The 17,393-nt window shown below is 43.4% G+C and overlaps 1 protein-coding gene across 1 annotated transcript; it reads right to left on the bottom strand.

The window, feature by feature from the left end:
- Positions 1-7,616: 7,616 nt before the first annotated feature.
- Positions 7,617-14,238, bottom strand: copz1 (COPI coat complex subunit zeta 1). The gene is made up of 9 exons (XM_030352418.1): positions 14,084-14,238; positions 13,400-13,468; positions 13,196-13,277; positions 13,020-13,111; positions 12,520-12,575; positions 12,226-12,303; positions 9,001-9,052; positions 8,790-8,828; positions 7,617-8,177 (listed from the first exon to the last, which is right to left on the bottom strand). Exons 1-9 carry the CDS (start codon positions 14,099-14,101, stop codon positions 8,130-8,132), a joined length of 534 nt encoding a protein of 177 aa, XP_030208278.1. The 5' UTR covers positions 14,102-14,238; the 3' UTR covers positions 7,617-8,129.
- Between the last annotated feature and the right edge of the window lie 3,155 nt (positions 14,239-17,393).

The following is a 17,393-nucleotide window of genomic DNA, read 5'->3' as shown; positions in this document are numbered from 1 at the left end:
TGATATTTAAGCTGTCTGGGGTGGTCTTTGGCCGTCAGCACAGTGGCAGCGCTGCTCATCATTATGAATTCAATTCTGCCACCCCGGATACTCCTACCTCTACCCCCTTGCTGCACCACTGCACAGAACACACACACACACACACACACACACACACACACGCTCGCGCACGCACACACGCAAACACACACGCACACACACACACACACACAATATTATCAGCGGTCTTGCCAGCCCATGAGTATAATAGGTCAAATACAACCTTTCAAATATCAGGAATCCAAACATGTTACGGCAGTCAAATCAATTCTGCGAGCAGTTACCCGCTCCAATCATCAATCTGTCTTCTTCCCAGTCCCTGGCAAGATGATTCTGCGTTTCAATAAAGCATGGGACATATATCTGTTGTTTCTTTTTCAGAACAGTCGGTTCTTGTGGTGACATATTTGATGATTGCCAAATATTGCAATACTCGACTATAGTATGAACCATTTTTATGAAATAAAGGATGGGTTGTAAAATGCAATGTAGATTAAGTGTCTACCTTAGGAGGGACTCATCGGGGCCTCCATAGGAAAGGCAGCCATCTTAATAATAGCTTGGAGCACAAACAAAATGGCCCCCACATGAAATGAAGTGGAATTATGTAGAGATGTGTGTGCCATTGATACACCTTGGTCCCATCAGCCATGAAGAGAGCACAGGTACGGGGGACGGGCGGGGGCTGCCGATCACATGACGCATAAACATCTCAATATGAGGGGCCACATTTCAATGTGACACACATTCAGTCAACTGACACTAATTCCCTAATTAACTTATACTCAAGCAGATTAATTAATTTCAGCATTTCAGCCTCACGTCATGAACACACGTGTTTCATCATAAATTAGTTGGTTGAATGTAGTTATAGATGAGTCATTTACTAGCAACCACTGAAAGGGAGAGTTGATGTTATCTTAATGGTTTATCAGATTTATTGGTTATTTTTTAGTCACTGTGTGTTTGTGTGTTCATGCATGCGTGTGACTCGTTGAAACGTTGCATATGCCTTTGAAGAGTACGATACACCTGAGCAGGCAGAAGGCATGGATATGGCTTTTGCCTGCTCATGTGTATATTACTATTTTTATTGTAACATTTTCACTTGCATATGAAGAGGTTGAAGTACAGCTACCAATAAAAATGGTGTCCGGAGAGATGGAGAAATTCTGGTTGTTGCTTTTGTTATGGATGTTTGCTCACATGTAGAGTGCACTGCAAACTTTTCAAGTAGGTAGCATGCAGTGTGTATGCACTGCAGACTAAACAAGCATGGTAGCATTAGTTGGAAGTTTGTAGCAATGAGTGTTTTATTGGCTTTACAATATTGGTAAAAACTATGTGGGAAATCTGATCTCGACCGTAACAATAAGTCTTCTAAGTTTTTTAGAGTAGAATTGCTATGACGTCTTATCAGCACCATGAACCATTGATCATTTATATTGGGAAAAATACCTTTGATTTGTAGAATATCTCCTTCCAACAAAACATAGCAGGGCAGAGAGGCATTGACAACCGAGGAGCATTCGACAGGGGGAAAAAAGAATACAATCTTACTTGTGGCATTACCAATCATAAATTTTAGACCTACTAGTCTATGCAGATTCAATACTCTCGATGTAGATCCAAAGGAGGACTGCAGTACCCTATTTGTGGAGATTTATTTGACCCCAGAGTCGTCTCCATTCCGGTGGACAGGAGGGATTCTCTGGCGCCGCGCCGGTTTAAAGATCCCTTTCCAATGGGGGCGCGTTCAGCCTGAGCAGATGCATTAACACGCCATGGCATTATGCCACCACATTAATCAATGGCTCTCTCCCACCGACACAGGGAGTCTCAACAACCTCTCCCGGGAACCCCTGTCACTTCAGACACGGGCCTATGAGTAAGTGCCACTCTAGGTCTTAACTTTAAGGGCCTGTTTACCTGTGCAAAAAAAAAAAAAAAACCCTAAGGTGTTAATAGATATCAAACAGTTGGTGAAAGGAAATAGGTGGCCTCACTTCAAAGCCCTGCCCCGAACCCTCACACTCATTTGTAATACTTGAGTCGTTTGATGGTGGAGGGAGAGACTGCACTTGAAGCTTAGTTTAGCCGGGGCCAGTCCATAAGCGTAAACTGTGGGATAACATATAAGAGGCTGATGACATGACAGAGTAATAGTTGTGGGGGGCTCTTGACTATGAGTGTACCGACAGTGAACATTTCAGTCCAATAGGAACAACGTGTTGGCCTGTGACCTGCCGCTGCATTGCTGTCAATACTCTTGAAAGCACCCGATTGACAACAGCAAACGGGCCTGTCAGAAGCCAATTCCTCATGAGAAATCACTTGGGACATAGAGATGTAGTACATAGAAAGGGGCGTGTCTGACCCAGTGCATTCTCCGTACAGATATGCGTGAACTCATCTAGAAAACCACCAAGACATTCCATCATTCCTCAGAGAGGGGTCGTAACTTCTACACACGGAAAGCCTGTTTTCTTTCTCATCAGTGACACGTTGTCAGTAGGCGCTCTGTGTAACCCCATCCCCCCCCATCTCAAAAGTTATCAAGCTCATGAGTCGGCGCCTCACGGAATTATGCAATCCAGCTCTGCAAGGATAGTCCGGGAACCTGCCTCTGTCTCTTTATTCTCCAGCAATTTTCCACTTGAGCAGACGGCCCTAAGTGTAAAGTGAACGAGTAAGGAGAGGGATTTGATATAGACGGGAAATGGCGCATGAATTCAGGGGGTTGATAGACGGCGCAGGGGCAGCCTTGCCATTTACCCTTCTACAGCTCCATGGGTCATGGCCGTTACAGGGCCACATTCCTGCTCTTCCTGATCTCGGCAGGATAAACTGCCTGGCTGATGAAGAGATAGGCAGCAGATAGATGATGGTGCTGCACGAACAGCGCGCTGAACTAAGCAGATACACTAGGCAGATGTCAAAGTGACTTTGGCAGTTTGCTGCTGTTGATCAGCTATGCAATAGTGATTTACTCCCTGTCACTTAAGGTCCTCTAAACCATTTTGAGAGCCCACTGATCACAAGAGGAATGAGCCGATGGGAGCAGGGAAGATGGCTGCCGCGTTAAAGGGGCAGGGTTATGGGGACAAGACAAAACAAGCATTGCGGACACGGAGAGGCAGAACAACTCTGTGGTGAAGAACTGATGCATATATAGTGAATAAATAAAGACTGTACCTCGGAAAAATAAAAGTTATGCACTACAAATAAACATGAGCCTTGCTTGAGTTTTATTTAGTAAGGAGTTTAGCACTTGGTTTTGTCATCTCTTTCTGACAGACATCCAGCCATGGGTTTTCCTTTCTGTCTGATATTTGTTATTTTTCGGTCTCTGCTCTCCGGAAGGTCTCTCCTACTCTAATGACGTCAGGACAATTATACACCAGCACCACCTCCCTTCGGGGATAAGATTTTACGATTGCAACCTGACACCCTTTCTGTGTCCTATAAGCGACAGAGCTGTAACTCACTTCAAAGGCACCCGGCATCAAATCACAGAGCACCCATAAATTAACCTGTCATGTCTCGGCCAATGAGAAGTCGGCATTAAATCTGGACTGTCACGCTCGCGGCCAATGGAAAGAAGGTGGCAGTAAATCTGTCAGGGGTGCGCCTGTTAACGGCATTGTGGTGTGGTTGGGGAATCCATGGAGAGGGAGGGAGGGAAGGTGGGAGGGAGGAGAGAAAGTGAGGAGAGAGAAAAGGGAGAGATGGAAGAGGGAGGAGGGGAAGACAGAGAGGTTTCTGAGGCATGCCACAGAATAAATACTGCTTCACCTTATTTTTTGGGGGGTTTCTGGAGAGGATGGGATGTCGGGGTGGGGGGAGGGGAGGCGGAGACGCATGTACACACAATGTGGTAAAACCGTGGAGACCATGTGAGGAACCCAATAACACTGAACACTGGCCGCAACAGAAGAGGAACACATGGCCCCCAGGGGCGCTGCGGCAGGAATCCAAACAACAGCGGGAAAAGCGCTCATAAAGCTTAACAGCCTGCGCGACTGTGCCTGATGTGGACGGTCTACAGTGAGAATGACAGATTATCTTTAATTTAGCACACTCCCGCATCCACACTCGCAGTCCAACCATTCTTCAGCCTTGTCGGTTTGATACCGGCGGGTCCTCGGACCGAGCCCACGTTGGTGCTCAGCTCAGCGGGACTCAAGCCTGCACATGCACATGCATTCAATTGTGAGGGCTCCTAGGAGGACCAAGGTCGACAGTGCTGCACAGTAGGACCCGGCTTTGGTTCAGGAAGGAGCGGATTGCTTAGATCACAGGGAAGACAGTTTAATTCCCACATATGGATTACATCAGGAACCGTGCTATAAAGCATTCTCTCTGTGGCAGCAGGGATGTAGGCTGCAGCACAGCTAGTTCTGCAGAGGATAGCATCATAACATGAGGAAAAGCAGGTAGAATATATTATATATTTTAACCATGCCCTTGGCAAGGCAATTTCAATTTCCTATCAAAGTGGGACATTTTCATGAAATAAATCGTATGGTTGCCATAAAAAAATAACGGGATTCTGCAAACGCAATGATATTTTGAATTCCGGATCCCAAGATCTTTCCCTCAACTTAGTCCACCAATTTCCTCGCCAAGCTGTTATGACACCCAATAAACCAGGCCTCGTTCAGGGTGACATTTTTATCTTATATCAACCGCCAAAAAAAAAGTAAACCTTAACACCAGAATTGTAAAGCCATCTAAGGTGATAACTACTTGTATTTTTTCCGTTGCTCTTCACAAACATAAACAACGTGCTGAGTTACGGCAGGGGGCCGAGGGGCGCCGGTGGAGGTGTTGGTTTTGGCTGGCGTTTCCTCCAGCAACCATGATTCTCTGTTTCGATGGGAATCCATAAACAGGCCCAGCGAGGGCCAGCCATGGCCATAAAGCAAGTCAGGCTAGAGCCAGGCTCCTCTGTGGCAGGAGGGCCGGCCCCGGGGGCCCCCATCGTACAACCACTCTCCCCTTTCACATGTGCAGCCACATGCATTCTCTGCAGCCTATAATGACCCATTCAGAGTAGAATCCATGCATTTGCCTTCAGGGCATTCGAAAATTGCTTTAGCTTTTGTCTTGCAATTGAACTGGTTAAGAAATGTACCACTCGTTTTTTCATATATTGAGTTGTTACGGTACAGGCTTGTAATATTCAAATGTGAACCCGGTGCTATGGGTGTGCCCGTTAATGCTAATTCAGTAGGTCATAAAATATCACGCGGCCCTGCCCTTTGTCTCAGTCATCCCGTTATTACGACGCTAGGCTTAATGTGTGTGCTTTACCGACTCTAATACAGTGTCGTTGCTTTTTTCCTGGTGTTGTTTCCCTTCCGGAGGTCAGGCCATTCCATGGATGCTAAGGCACATTGGCTATGACATAAACACTCTGTAAGCGTGCTGCTGATAATTTATTGACTGTTACACACACACACCGAATGCACCGGCACACAACTTGCAACACCGCCAAGAGGGAAAGAGAGGGAGAAAGAGAGGGAGAAAGAGATATAGACCTCTTTCATGATGGACAGAGAGAGGGAGGGAGAGAGAGAGAGAGAGAGAGAGAGAGAGAGAGAGAGAGAGAGAGAGAGAGAGAGAGAGAGAGAGAGAGAGAGAGAGAGAGAGAGAGAGAGAGAGAGAGAGAGAGAGAGAGAGAGAGAGAGAGAGAGAGAGAGAGAGAGAGAGAGAGAGAGAGAGACCTCTTTGATGATATGCATCGATCAATTACAGGGCTCTAACCCGTGTGTCTATGACAATTTTACTGCATGTTATGTACAGCGTGTCAAGTAATGGCATTTGAGACTATTATACTCATTCCTGTATAATTAATATAAATTACCTCTCTGCTTTTTTACGACGGTGCAACTGTAATGAGCCCATCAGAGCGAGTCGTTGAGGGTCCGACGGTGCCGCAGGGCTGGGAATTAAAAGTAAAGCTGGACCAGATCCAGGGCTGGGGATAGCTGATCCTATACAACAACACCCTGTCCTCACACATCGTTTCCCCTCTTTGGGATCGTATCAATTTGACTCCTGCATCCACTTCTGTGAACTCTCTCCACACACACACTGAGAATCACAGTACACACACACGTGTACCAGGTAGTTTTGAAGCTGACTGACCCAAAATACAACATAGACAGTTATCTCACTGTTGGGTGATTGGGTTCTGTCGAGATTACTCTGCATTCCCAAATATTATTAGTCTTCATTCATGCTGTACATGGTGGCACTTTCATATTCCTATTGAAATTGGAATAATGCCAATACATAAAATCCATAGTATAAGTATCTGTGTGTAATTAACACCCATACATAAACGGTCACTCTTACTGCAGTCATCTAGCCAATAATAAGCAGTTTTTGGTTGTGTCATATATCTAAAATCTCCTCTCACATTAAGAGTGAGAATGATTGACCTGATCCTCACTTTCTCTATGAACCCTCTTCCTTGTTAGCCGTGAAACCCCACACATTATCCATGCATGGATATAAAGACATACCACCAAGGAATATTTTTGTAGTTTGTAAGGGCAAGAGCTTAAACCAAGCTTCTTCAAAAAATGTGTCGGTGTGTAGCTCTGAGTGTGTTTCTGTGTGTGTGTGTGTGTGTGTGTGTGTTTCTCTCTTTTTGTGTTTCTCCGTGTGTCTGCGCTCTAACAAGGAGCTCCAGACCTAGGCAGAAACCTGGTCCGATGCTGGCTCTTGACCCCCGAGGCCAACGGACAAGCCAGAAGAGGAGGGAGGGTTGGGGCGGTGAGGACACCAACACGTACCCAATGTGGTTTTCATCAGGCATTCTCCATGAGAGTGTGTGTGTGTGTGTGTGTGTGTGTGTGTGTGTGTGTGCGCGTTGTGCAACACAGCACAAATCTAGGCTCGCTACAAATTCCTTCCAGAGGTCAACGCGAGAGCAGAGGTGGGACTATGTAGAGGACCTCCTGCTTTGTAATATTCACGTGGTACCTCCGTGATCTAGAGCTAACCCCCTAGTCCTGGTCTCTCTGGGGGCGGACAGGGCAGAGGCGGAGGTGGGGTCACCTATTTTCCATCAATGTGCTCGGTTTGAGGTATTCGTGTCTGCGTGGGGTTCATGGGCGTAGCCACCTGGTCGTATAAAATTAATGATGGAGTCTTCTTGCTGAATATTAATCATGAACCTCTCCCCCTGCTGTTCACCTTTGTAAGTGGTGCAAACTAAGCATCAACAGACCTTGAAACGGATGGCTACAAGGGGTCTGTTGGCGCCGCCCTGCCTCTACCAGGAGATGGCGCCCTTGTTCTAGTTGGCCCTGGATACTGGCCGCAGTCTCGCAGGGACAGAGCCCAAGGCATGGTATAGGAGAGCAAATCTGGGAAGAGGAGACAAGACTTGGCTTTAGAACTTGCGACGTGTTGCTACGTCGCTTGGGACACGGGTCAAGAGGCCAACAATTACTGAATCGCTTATTATTGAAACACAGCAATCGCATGATGTGTTCTTGTAAACTATTTAGGCCAGGAGCAATCGAAAATAGGAGAAACAGGATGTGCAAATTACTCCAGCCTTAAGTCAAGAAAGTGTATTTATTATAAGAAACTGATGAGGATGGGCCCAGGTTTACACCAGCCTTTACCTTCTCCATGTGTATACATACAGTACTTGGTGCACTTTTCATCAGAGCATTTGCTATAGCAGAATTAACAAAATCATCAATGTCTTAAATGACCCATTTGAATCAGGGAGAAAAAAGACGGCGTTCTAATCAATACAACCTTGTTTTTGAATATCAACAAAATAGTGGAATGTTATCACAGGACACTCTACAGTACATCATCTTAACATGACGATGCCCTGCACTGAGGAAAAACAACACCAAACAGTTGGAATGTTCACCACAACTTCAACGTTGTGGTGACGACAGACAAGAGAAGCCTGTGTTGAAATGGGACTGAGGGATTCCTTGGAGTGCAACTGGATGGGGCGCCGGCCTCTTCACAGCTTCGATTGGAGGAGAGGAGAGGAGATCAGAGCAGAGGAAGAGCATGGAGCAGGTCCACGACGGTGGGAAGGAGCGCTTCTATCGTAGAAGGGACCATTTGATCTGTTCTTTGGCAGACTGCAGAACCTGTGAGGGGAACAAAAATGTCTTAAGTTAAATAAAATGACAGAAATATAAAAACACTGAAAATATTTACCCATAAAAATGTACCCATTTAGTCCAAAAACTGTTTGAAGAAACTTTCTGCAAGAAGAAACTACCGCATGCATTTAAAAAGGTCATTTAAAACAATATTGATAAATATAATTAACGCTTTACAGATGAACAATGAGGGGCGATAAAGAGTGATGTTCACGCAGAGGAAATTTCCAGATTTAATTAATCATCTTAATTTGCTGAATAAAAGAAAAACCATAACCATAAAGCAGGGGGACGAGGAGCAGCCATAAATCAGGGCCAGATGAGGCTGTGCGGTAGACTGCCCGCTTAAATGGGACATTAATCAGCAGCACACACGTACAGAAGGAGAACCAGAACTCACACGCATGCATCACTGCTGATGGCAAACCTCACAAACGAGAATCATTCGGAATCATGCACACAGGCAGAGTAGATTGCGATGCAGGGTTCCAACAGAGGTTATTGAGACAATAGCTTTAACTGGCGATACTGCGAGAAGTGCACCGACGGATTAAAAAAGACAATTCACACTTAAACCACAACTGGGAAGTTTCTTACCTGAGTGACGGTCTGCTCTGTCAAAGGCACGTCATCACCCTAAAGCAGGGAAAAGATGGTTTTACCTTGTTCTGGTAGGACATCTACAACTCGTTGGAATACATTTTTTTTTCTTTACTACGTGTGTGCGCGAGTCAAAATACATTTGATACAAGATAGTTTGCTACAACATTATACAAGATTGAGCATGGTAATAATATGGAGCGCTTACCCTGAGGGCCACACGGTGAACAACTTGCTGAGGGTCGCTCTCCAAGATCACCCTGTTGGCCGCAATGAGAGGACACATGCTAGTTTAGGAGCTACCTTCAAAAGGACAGATGAGATTAGGTTGTCTAGCACAGCTAACTCATGTGAAGCCTAGTAACAGTGTGTGTGTGTGTGTGTGTGTGTGTGTGTGTGTGTGTGTGTGTGTGTGTGTGTGTGTGTGTGTGTGTGTGTGTGTGTGTGTGTGTGTGTGTGTGTGTGTGTGTGTGTGTGTGTGTGTGTGTGTGTGTGTGTATAGGCTGGGCAAGTTAACGCAATCTTGTTTTAACGCAATTAAAGGTCCCATGGCATGATACTTTAATATAGTTATTAGTGGGGCCCTAACGTTCCCGAAACTCAGCCTTGGTGCAGAATTACAGCGACTACGAGCCAGTTGCACATTGAGCTTTCCCCAAACGCGCCGTTTCTGTGTCTGTAGCTTTAATGCAAAATGAGGAGGAGAGAGGCGGCTCAAGGAGGAGGGTGGGGGTGTGGCCCTGAGCAGCTTGCAGCCACGGTACCATGCGCTCTGTTTACAGTGGATGTATTGCAATGGCGAGGCGCACAAGACATTTGGCCGTGTGAAAGTCTGACGTGGTATTGCCATAACACCAACAGCAGAACGGTTATCCAAATAACAAGGAAGTGTACAACACTTGCGCTACAGTCCTGGAGCTCTATATCTAAATAATATGATATTGATATCATATAATACATATTATCATGGCCAAAATTTAGAGACGATATTATGAATCACAAACGACAGCGTCCGGTTCTCTGGCGTCTCCGATTCTTCCACTACCACATCAACCTGAAGTAGACTGAAGCACGCGCTGCCCATGCCGGCTGCCCGCTGCCGGCTGCCCGCTGCCGGCTGCCCGCTGCCGGCTGCCCGCTGCCGGCTGCACTTCGCGGCAGTGGTGCCTCGTGGTTCATGTACTTCAGGGAGTCAAAACCAAAGTTCCTTTCCCCCCAATTCCTTCTCAACCATGGCTGAAATAACCCCAACTACGGTCTGGTTTTGGAAATACCAGAGACGTCAAAGAACCGACATATTATGCGCCATAACACTAACAGCTGAACGGTTATCCAAATAACAAAGAAGTGTATAACACTTGCGCTACAATGTGTGTAATCTCACACACACACACATACGTGGCGCTTGCACAGTCGTAGCTCATTGTCTCATTGGCGGGCCATGTTCTCTGGGCGGGGAAGGCAGAGAAAGGGGAGGTAACTTGGCCCCTTATGACGACATATGGGGCCACATTCCAAATCAGCACGCTTGAGCTTCCATTTTTTCCCAGAGGTGAGCAGGATACCTAGTGCTCGTTTTGCACCAAACGCAAGTTTTAGCCACTGGGGGTCGAAAGGCAGGCTAGGGGAACTCATATTAATTTTAGAAAACCTCATAAAGTGAGATTTTCATGCCATGGGATCTATAATACAAATTGACGCATTAACACACTTTTCTTTTAAGGTTTGCCCACAGAATGTCAACCCTTTACATGGGACAGCTGGATCGGATTAAGCCTTATACCGATTCCGCTACTCGAACGGACCGTGTCAATTATCCGAACGTACATGGACTTCTTGTACACGTACAAGATCGGATAATGGCCGGAGCATGGCTGAATCCGCTACCCTAGGTGGCGCTGTAGCCCTTTCAACAAGTGGTTATAGAGCCACTTCCTGTTGACCTCTACGTCCCAGCAACAACAAACACAGGCGGGATTCGAGAAAGATGTTTTCAGTAGACAGCTGTCAGTTCACTTCGGGTCCATGCGATTTCTCCGACGCTCCATTGTTCCGACCTCTCGGTCGTTTGCGGACTCCTCCGGCAGCGGAGCAGCGGGAGGAGTCCAGCTGGAGGAGTCTGCATACGACCGAGGGGTCGGAAGAATGGAGCGTCTGAGAAAAAATTTCTCTGACGCTCCATTTTCTGACCTCTCATACGGCAACAATCCCTTTCTCCTCCATGTAGCGTTTCAGTCTTGACTTCAGAGTCAAAGGCAAAATTCCTTTCCCCCCCCAATACCTTCTCCACAATGGCCGAGAGTACCAGAAAGTTTGAGAACCCGACGCAGTCTTTTAGATTCATAATATCAGAGAATATCCCCGTCAGTTCAGTCGCGGTACAATGAATGAATAAATATCGTATACATGTCAGAAGAAAAAACTTTTATTTTGACAGATGTGCCTGAACTTACTACTTTACAACCTTGTTGATGACCAACGTTTAGGAAAACATGTACTATTTCAGCTACTAATTTAATTCAGCCTTGGGTGAAATCGAAGCGTAGTGTGTACTGAATGCATGTTGATGATAGAGGGTTTCACTTTATAGGGGGTGAACACCGGCATCCTCCATCTTCTGCGTCACCTTTTTAAATAAATCGCCGTTTCTCGTTTTCCGACAACGACAACCATAAACATATAAATAAATATTTATAAAGAAATAAGAATTGTTTATATGTCTATGGCGACAACAACACGTCCCCCGGGCGCAAGATCTCGAGCATGCGCAGAACGTGAAATCCGACGCGGGTTTACATGCAGGTAGAAACCGGACTATGATCGAGTTATCTAGGTGTTCTTATCCGATCTCGTTTGTCCGTTCATGTACCGATTTTGGCCCAAAGTAGATCGGGTAAAGGTGTTTACATGCATTTATTTGTCTTATTTGTTTCTTTATCCGATAATGACTGCATGTAAACGCACTGATTCATATCAGAAATCATTTTTGATTTTACTTCCACTTACTTTACAATCAATTAGACATGCAGTAAGTGACTGCCTGATTACAATTCCCAAATCTGTGGCGCTACTTATTTGAATTTAACTGCACTTAACTGTTGGTATACAATTGAACTTATTAACTGCCTGGTTAAAATTCCGAAATCTGTGGTGTTCCATAAGTTTCATATTCAACCCAAGATGAGTGAGCCAATAAAACTCCCTAAAGATCACTTGGCCTAGTTTTTGCTTATTAAGTACATTTGGAATGAATGATAATATGTCATTCCATTTGATAATCTCCTTTAGTTTAAATTGGAGTGGATTTGAAATATAATTTTAAAAGTGCAATTAATCGTGAGTTAACTCTCCATACTATGCGATTAAAACTTTAAAACTTGGCCAACCCTAATATAAATAAATGAATAAATAAATAAATAAATAAATAACTTACCCCCCATCCACAATTTCATCCACAGCCAGGAAAAGTCCCTCCATATTCTCCAACAATGCCCTCCTCTCAACGTTCTTCCTGCAATTTGTCCCAAAAAAAAACGGTTTATAGCATGATCAACATTTTAAACAATTAAAAAATTGTAGATTTGGAGAGCACAATAGTAAACATCAAAGGAAAACCGATAATTTGGGCTTTAAGGGACTAATGTGAGTCCCTAAAAACCAATATGATTAATTTAGAGGGTCCAGGTTGAAAAATCCAAAAGTTCCCTGTTAAGGTAAGACAACTCACCTCAACATCTGGCTAAGGGAATCAAACAGGCAGTTTAACACCGCCATCAACATAAGCTGGAGAGAATACAAATAATGAGAATAAGAAATCATTCACATCCGGATGCCATTACTCCAATACAATATTATCAGGCATGCACCGATATATCGGTCGTATATCATTATCGGCCGATATTCGCCTTGTTGTCTGCCATCTGTCTATAATCTGCAAATGCCATTCCCCGATGGCATTGACTGATGGTTTCTGCTGTGTTGAATTAATCTTGAAACAGTTAATATTAAGAAATGATCATTGTCATGTGAAAGAAGGATATACAATATTGGATATTGGATAAATAATATCGCTTATTTATTAAACACTGACGGAATATCCCCATGTGTACATCAGCGCATTGCTTTAAACGGCTTAAGATTCAAAACACAAAATAATGTTACCAAAAGTATAGACCTACTGTTCAGCTATTGTGTGTATGTCCGGACCTGCAGAGCTGAACATCTTACCTCGTTTTCATGCGAGCTGCCAATCACATAGAAGAAGAGGTCTATGTTGCTCTTGTAAACAACTGTGAGACCCTCAAGCAATGCAATTTCACCTTAAAGAAGGAAAGTAAATAAAAAACAAGACTTAACACTAAGTAAATAAGTTTTAATTAAAGAATTGTTATGCTTCCTCTTACTGTCAGTCCGGTGTGTTTTGTTGAAAATATTTTTTTCAAATGCTTTCTGCTCCTTCACAGTGGGATATGTGTCATCATAATACTGTAATCAGAACACATTAAGATACAGTTTATAACAAAAACGACTATGGTAACTTGCAAAATAGTTCATAACGACTAATAGAGAAACACAATTGTTCCATAGTTTTCTTTCCTACAGCCTACCTTGGCATACAACCTGTCTCCGTCGTTGTCTAGGATGAGGACGGCCTTGACAGTGTACAGGGAAGGCTCCTGCGGGTGGACGGCATGTAAATTAATGGCTTCTTATAAATCCATACAAAAGTAAAGCGAAACCCAACCGCCAACGTTGGCTGTTGCTTGGTTCGTAAAATATAAAACAATGTATTTTTATTTATCTTAATTTAGTTTATCTTGTATCATTGCTGCTATGTGTCTGTTGAGGAACCAAGCCTTTTACTCTTGTGTTTTTGTACAATAAGATGTAATCAAATAAATTCTGATTCAGACAATGTAATGTCCCATTGTAAAGGGACTCCCACTGTAATGGGACATTGCATTGTTTTATATAACTCCCATACACTTTAATGTCAACCCGTTGACAACATTAAACTCAGAACCAGTGCTACCAGTGCCATGCAATCAAAACTAAGAAGGGAGATAGTTAACCCGGAGAAGAAGCACGTACCTGTCATCACTACGATAAGAATAATAGATTTGACAGTGAGTTTAAGAATGTACTAAGCTAGCTAGGTTAGCCCCCCTACTGTAGCTTTAAACATCCGGTACCGTGGACCCCACAGTTTGGGAATCCATATCCGTGTAGGAAACAGTGACGTTCAAGCGCATATCACATATAGCCGTCTAAAATGCAACTATTTTATTTACCAGAATGAGAGAATCCATGATGATCCGAGTCAACAAACAGCTGGGAGCTAGAAGGCTAACTGTCTGTGCTTGATACGTGTTCCAAACGCAGCTCTCCTATTGGTCGGCTCGTCCGGGAAGCAGAAGTGGGCTGACACATACATTGTAGCGTTATCCCTTCTATAATAGGTCCATGCGTAATCCCCGTCTAACGCCATTTCCGGTCTTTAACTTCCTTGTCGACAGTCCCCGACCCAAGAATAATTAAACCATTTCAACAAGAAAAATAGCTACTAGGATAGAAAAAAATAAATTGTCTGATCAAGCAATTTATCTGCAACATGTAAGGGAAACGAAACGAATATCCTTCTATAAGAAGTCTCGCCCGCTCTCTCTAGGCTCTCGCCACTATACCCAGTTGTAACCGGAAGTCCCGCCTCTCGTTCATAACGCTCTTCTGGAGCATCCCTCCCACGCGTTCCGCCGTTACAGGAGAACGCTTGCGAACGAGGTCCTGCCCTCACAGCTGTACAGTTTGGGGTTAAAATAGACAATACCGAGTATACATTTTTCCAAGAACAAGTTCTTTAGTTCTTTGGTAACCTCACTAGTCACTAGAAAAATCGGAGAGAACATTATAGTTTTGAAAGGTTCAGGCGCCTCAATTTAGTTACAAGCAAGATCATCATTCCAGCTGTTTCTCGAATAAAAGACTGAAATAAGACAAGCAAATACAATTAAGCAAATACAGTGGATGCCGAGCAGTGGCCAATAGTCTTAATAACCTGTCCAGTATGTTCTCATATACAAACATGCAAAGTGCTTATCAATTGAATAACTAAGTATAAAATCAATTGCGATTTGTTGAATAATATTTTTTGCTCCATTTTAATTTAAGCACATGAAATCATTTTTATGCAATTTCCCCCCCCCCCCATTAAAACATTGATATGACCCTAGTCCGCATATGTACTAACAGCTGTAGCAAACAGTGTGGCCCAATGCAACAGCAAGAAATGCAGAAACCACAGCAGTTAGAGGCTCTCTTCATTAGATCCTCCATTGGCTTTATCAGCACCCAGCAAGACTTCCTCCACCGAACATCCTCCTTTCACGCTGCCATCCTCCCCGTTGAGGCCGCTGACCCCAAAACCAATGTTGTACATGTGGGGTGTACCATTTTAATATATTCTTCTACACATGCTCACTATCCCCACATGAGGAAAAATTTATGATACATGTTTGGCCATTTTGCTGTCATTGTGTGGATTGCCATTGAGTCCGTCGTTCAACAAGAGCACAATACTAATGTATTGTCTGTGAGGCTTGTTTGTTGGTTGGTCTGTGGAAACATATCATATATCAGTCAAAAATATCTTTTATTATTTTGAAATGCATACAGTTATTGCGACATTGTCGTGCATATCTATATCTGTAAATCTTTGTAAAGTCCTATGAAGAAATTCAGAATGATCATGCAGATCCAGGTTCCCCATTTGGTATTTTTCAAGCTTCTTGCGAGACAGAAAAATAGAAAAAAAAAAAATTAGGTAAGTAAGAAACAAAAAATATAAGAATTATTTCATTAATTACTTTTCCCATGTTTATAATTAAGCATACATATTGTGCCACCCTACAGTTATCAGGACATGAAGTCAATGATGATCTTCATTATGGTGATTTAAGATATATATTTTCGTTTTAAGTAATAATCAGAAGTATGTTTGACACACAATCTTTGTTCAAATAAAGCCTCATACCTCATCAAGCATTAGTTTAGTCAATATTCTGAATAAAGGAAGAATAACACGTGATCACTAACTCTTTCCCAGCATTTTTCCCAGCAGCTGATTCTTAAAATATCCCCTTCCTGATGCCACAACCAGAGGAATACACTCATTTTTGTTCAGCGGTGAGGCCGTTTTTCCACTAATGTCTCACACAGCAGATTTTGGTTTGCTAAAACAAGACCTCAGTTGCCACATACCTCCATGTTAAATGCCAGAAATGTAAAGACCACACCAATTGAGAGAAGAAACGATAAGCTTCCTAATTATATCATCTTAATTTGAACACAGCGAATGCAAGCTCCAAACAAAAAAAGCAACAATGCCTGATTCAAACAAAAATGAACTCATTTAGGACATTTAAGGTTCTATCCTACTTCTGGAGATGAGACGGACATGACAGCTATGTGTGGCACAGAATTTATAGGATAATGCATGGAGGATCCTTTTGATGCCAGGGCAGGCCCATAGGAGCAAGGAGGAGAAGAGATGTCAAAGACCTAATTGAAGCAAACAAACACAAACAGGGGATAGGGCGGGGAGCAGTGTCCAGATTCAAAACCACTGTGGTTGAAGTAATAACAGGCTGCTCTTTGGCAGGCTTAGGCGGTGGGTAGGGGGCTGGGTGCAAGGAGCTGCAGTTGGGAAGTCCCTTCTCTGATTCCTGGTAGATATCCACCTTTCTTGATTCTGTCAGCCACCTACTCTTTCCAACGTAGAACAACAACACGCACAAAAAAAACTTGATTCTATTCAATTTGGCTGGGCAATATGACAAAATGTCATGTTATGACGTGTGAATGCATTTGATGATTATATTAACTAATATGTACTGTGGGCCTAAACCCAAATTGTGCCACGAGCACTTTTTCGATGTTCAGATGTTTTCTGTTTGGTTGTTTCAAGTTGATAACAACCGACGGCAACATTCAATTGATATTTATGGCTCCATTAAACTTTTCTTCAGTTTATTAATGATATCACTACTATTGTTTTTGCCACATTCTGGCCAGACATATATTTTTCCATGATTTAGGAAGATTTCTGGCGGAAAAAACCTAATAGAGGATAATGTAATGTATAACTTTGAGGATTACCCAAAGAAATGTAATGTTCAACCAGTTATATTAAATAGTAACTAATCTTGTTTATTATAGTATCTGACATTCTAATGTCCAATAGATGGCCTTCAAATAATCCTATTTTAATTGTCTTGTGATTCTTCATTGAGTGATTAGCGAACACTATTTCCACTTTAATCATCCAACAAAATGCTAGTTTTACCCAACACATTGCCTTTGTCTGCACTTGCGGCTCACAAAGATTCAGATCAGGTCCATGAAGGGATTTTTTGTTAAGGATTTTAATGGTCACTTGCTATGTAAGACACGCTCCTTTCCATTCTCCCCCTGCTCCTCTCTCTCCCTTGGCGGTTGCTTTGCCAGATATAGGAACAATGTAGTCTTTCTTACCTGCTGGAGGTGTACATTCTTTCTCTCCTAAACTAAGTCTCAATCCAGCCTACGACCCACCCCCGCTAGGAC

Source organism: Gadus morhua, chromosome 1, assembly GCF_902167405.1.
Source record: "Gadus morhua chromosome 1, gadMor3.0, whole genome shotgun sequence".
Classification (NCBI taxonomy): Eukaryota; Metazoa; Chordata; class Actinopteri; order Gadiformes; family Gadidae; genus Gadus; species Gadus morhua.
The sequence above is the reverse complement of the archived record's forward strand: the minus strand, read 5'-3'. Positions and strand labels throughout refer to the sequence as shown.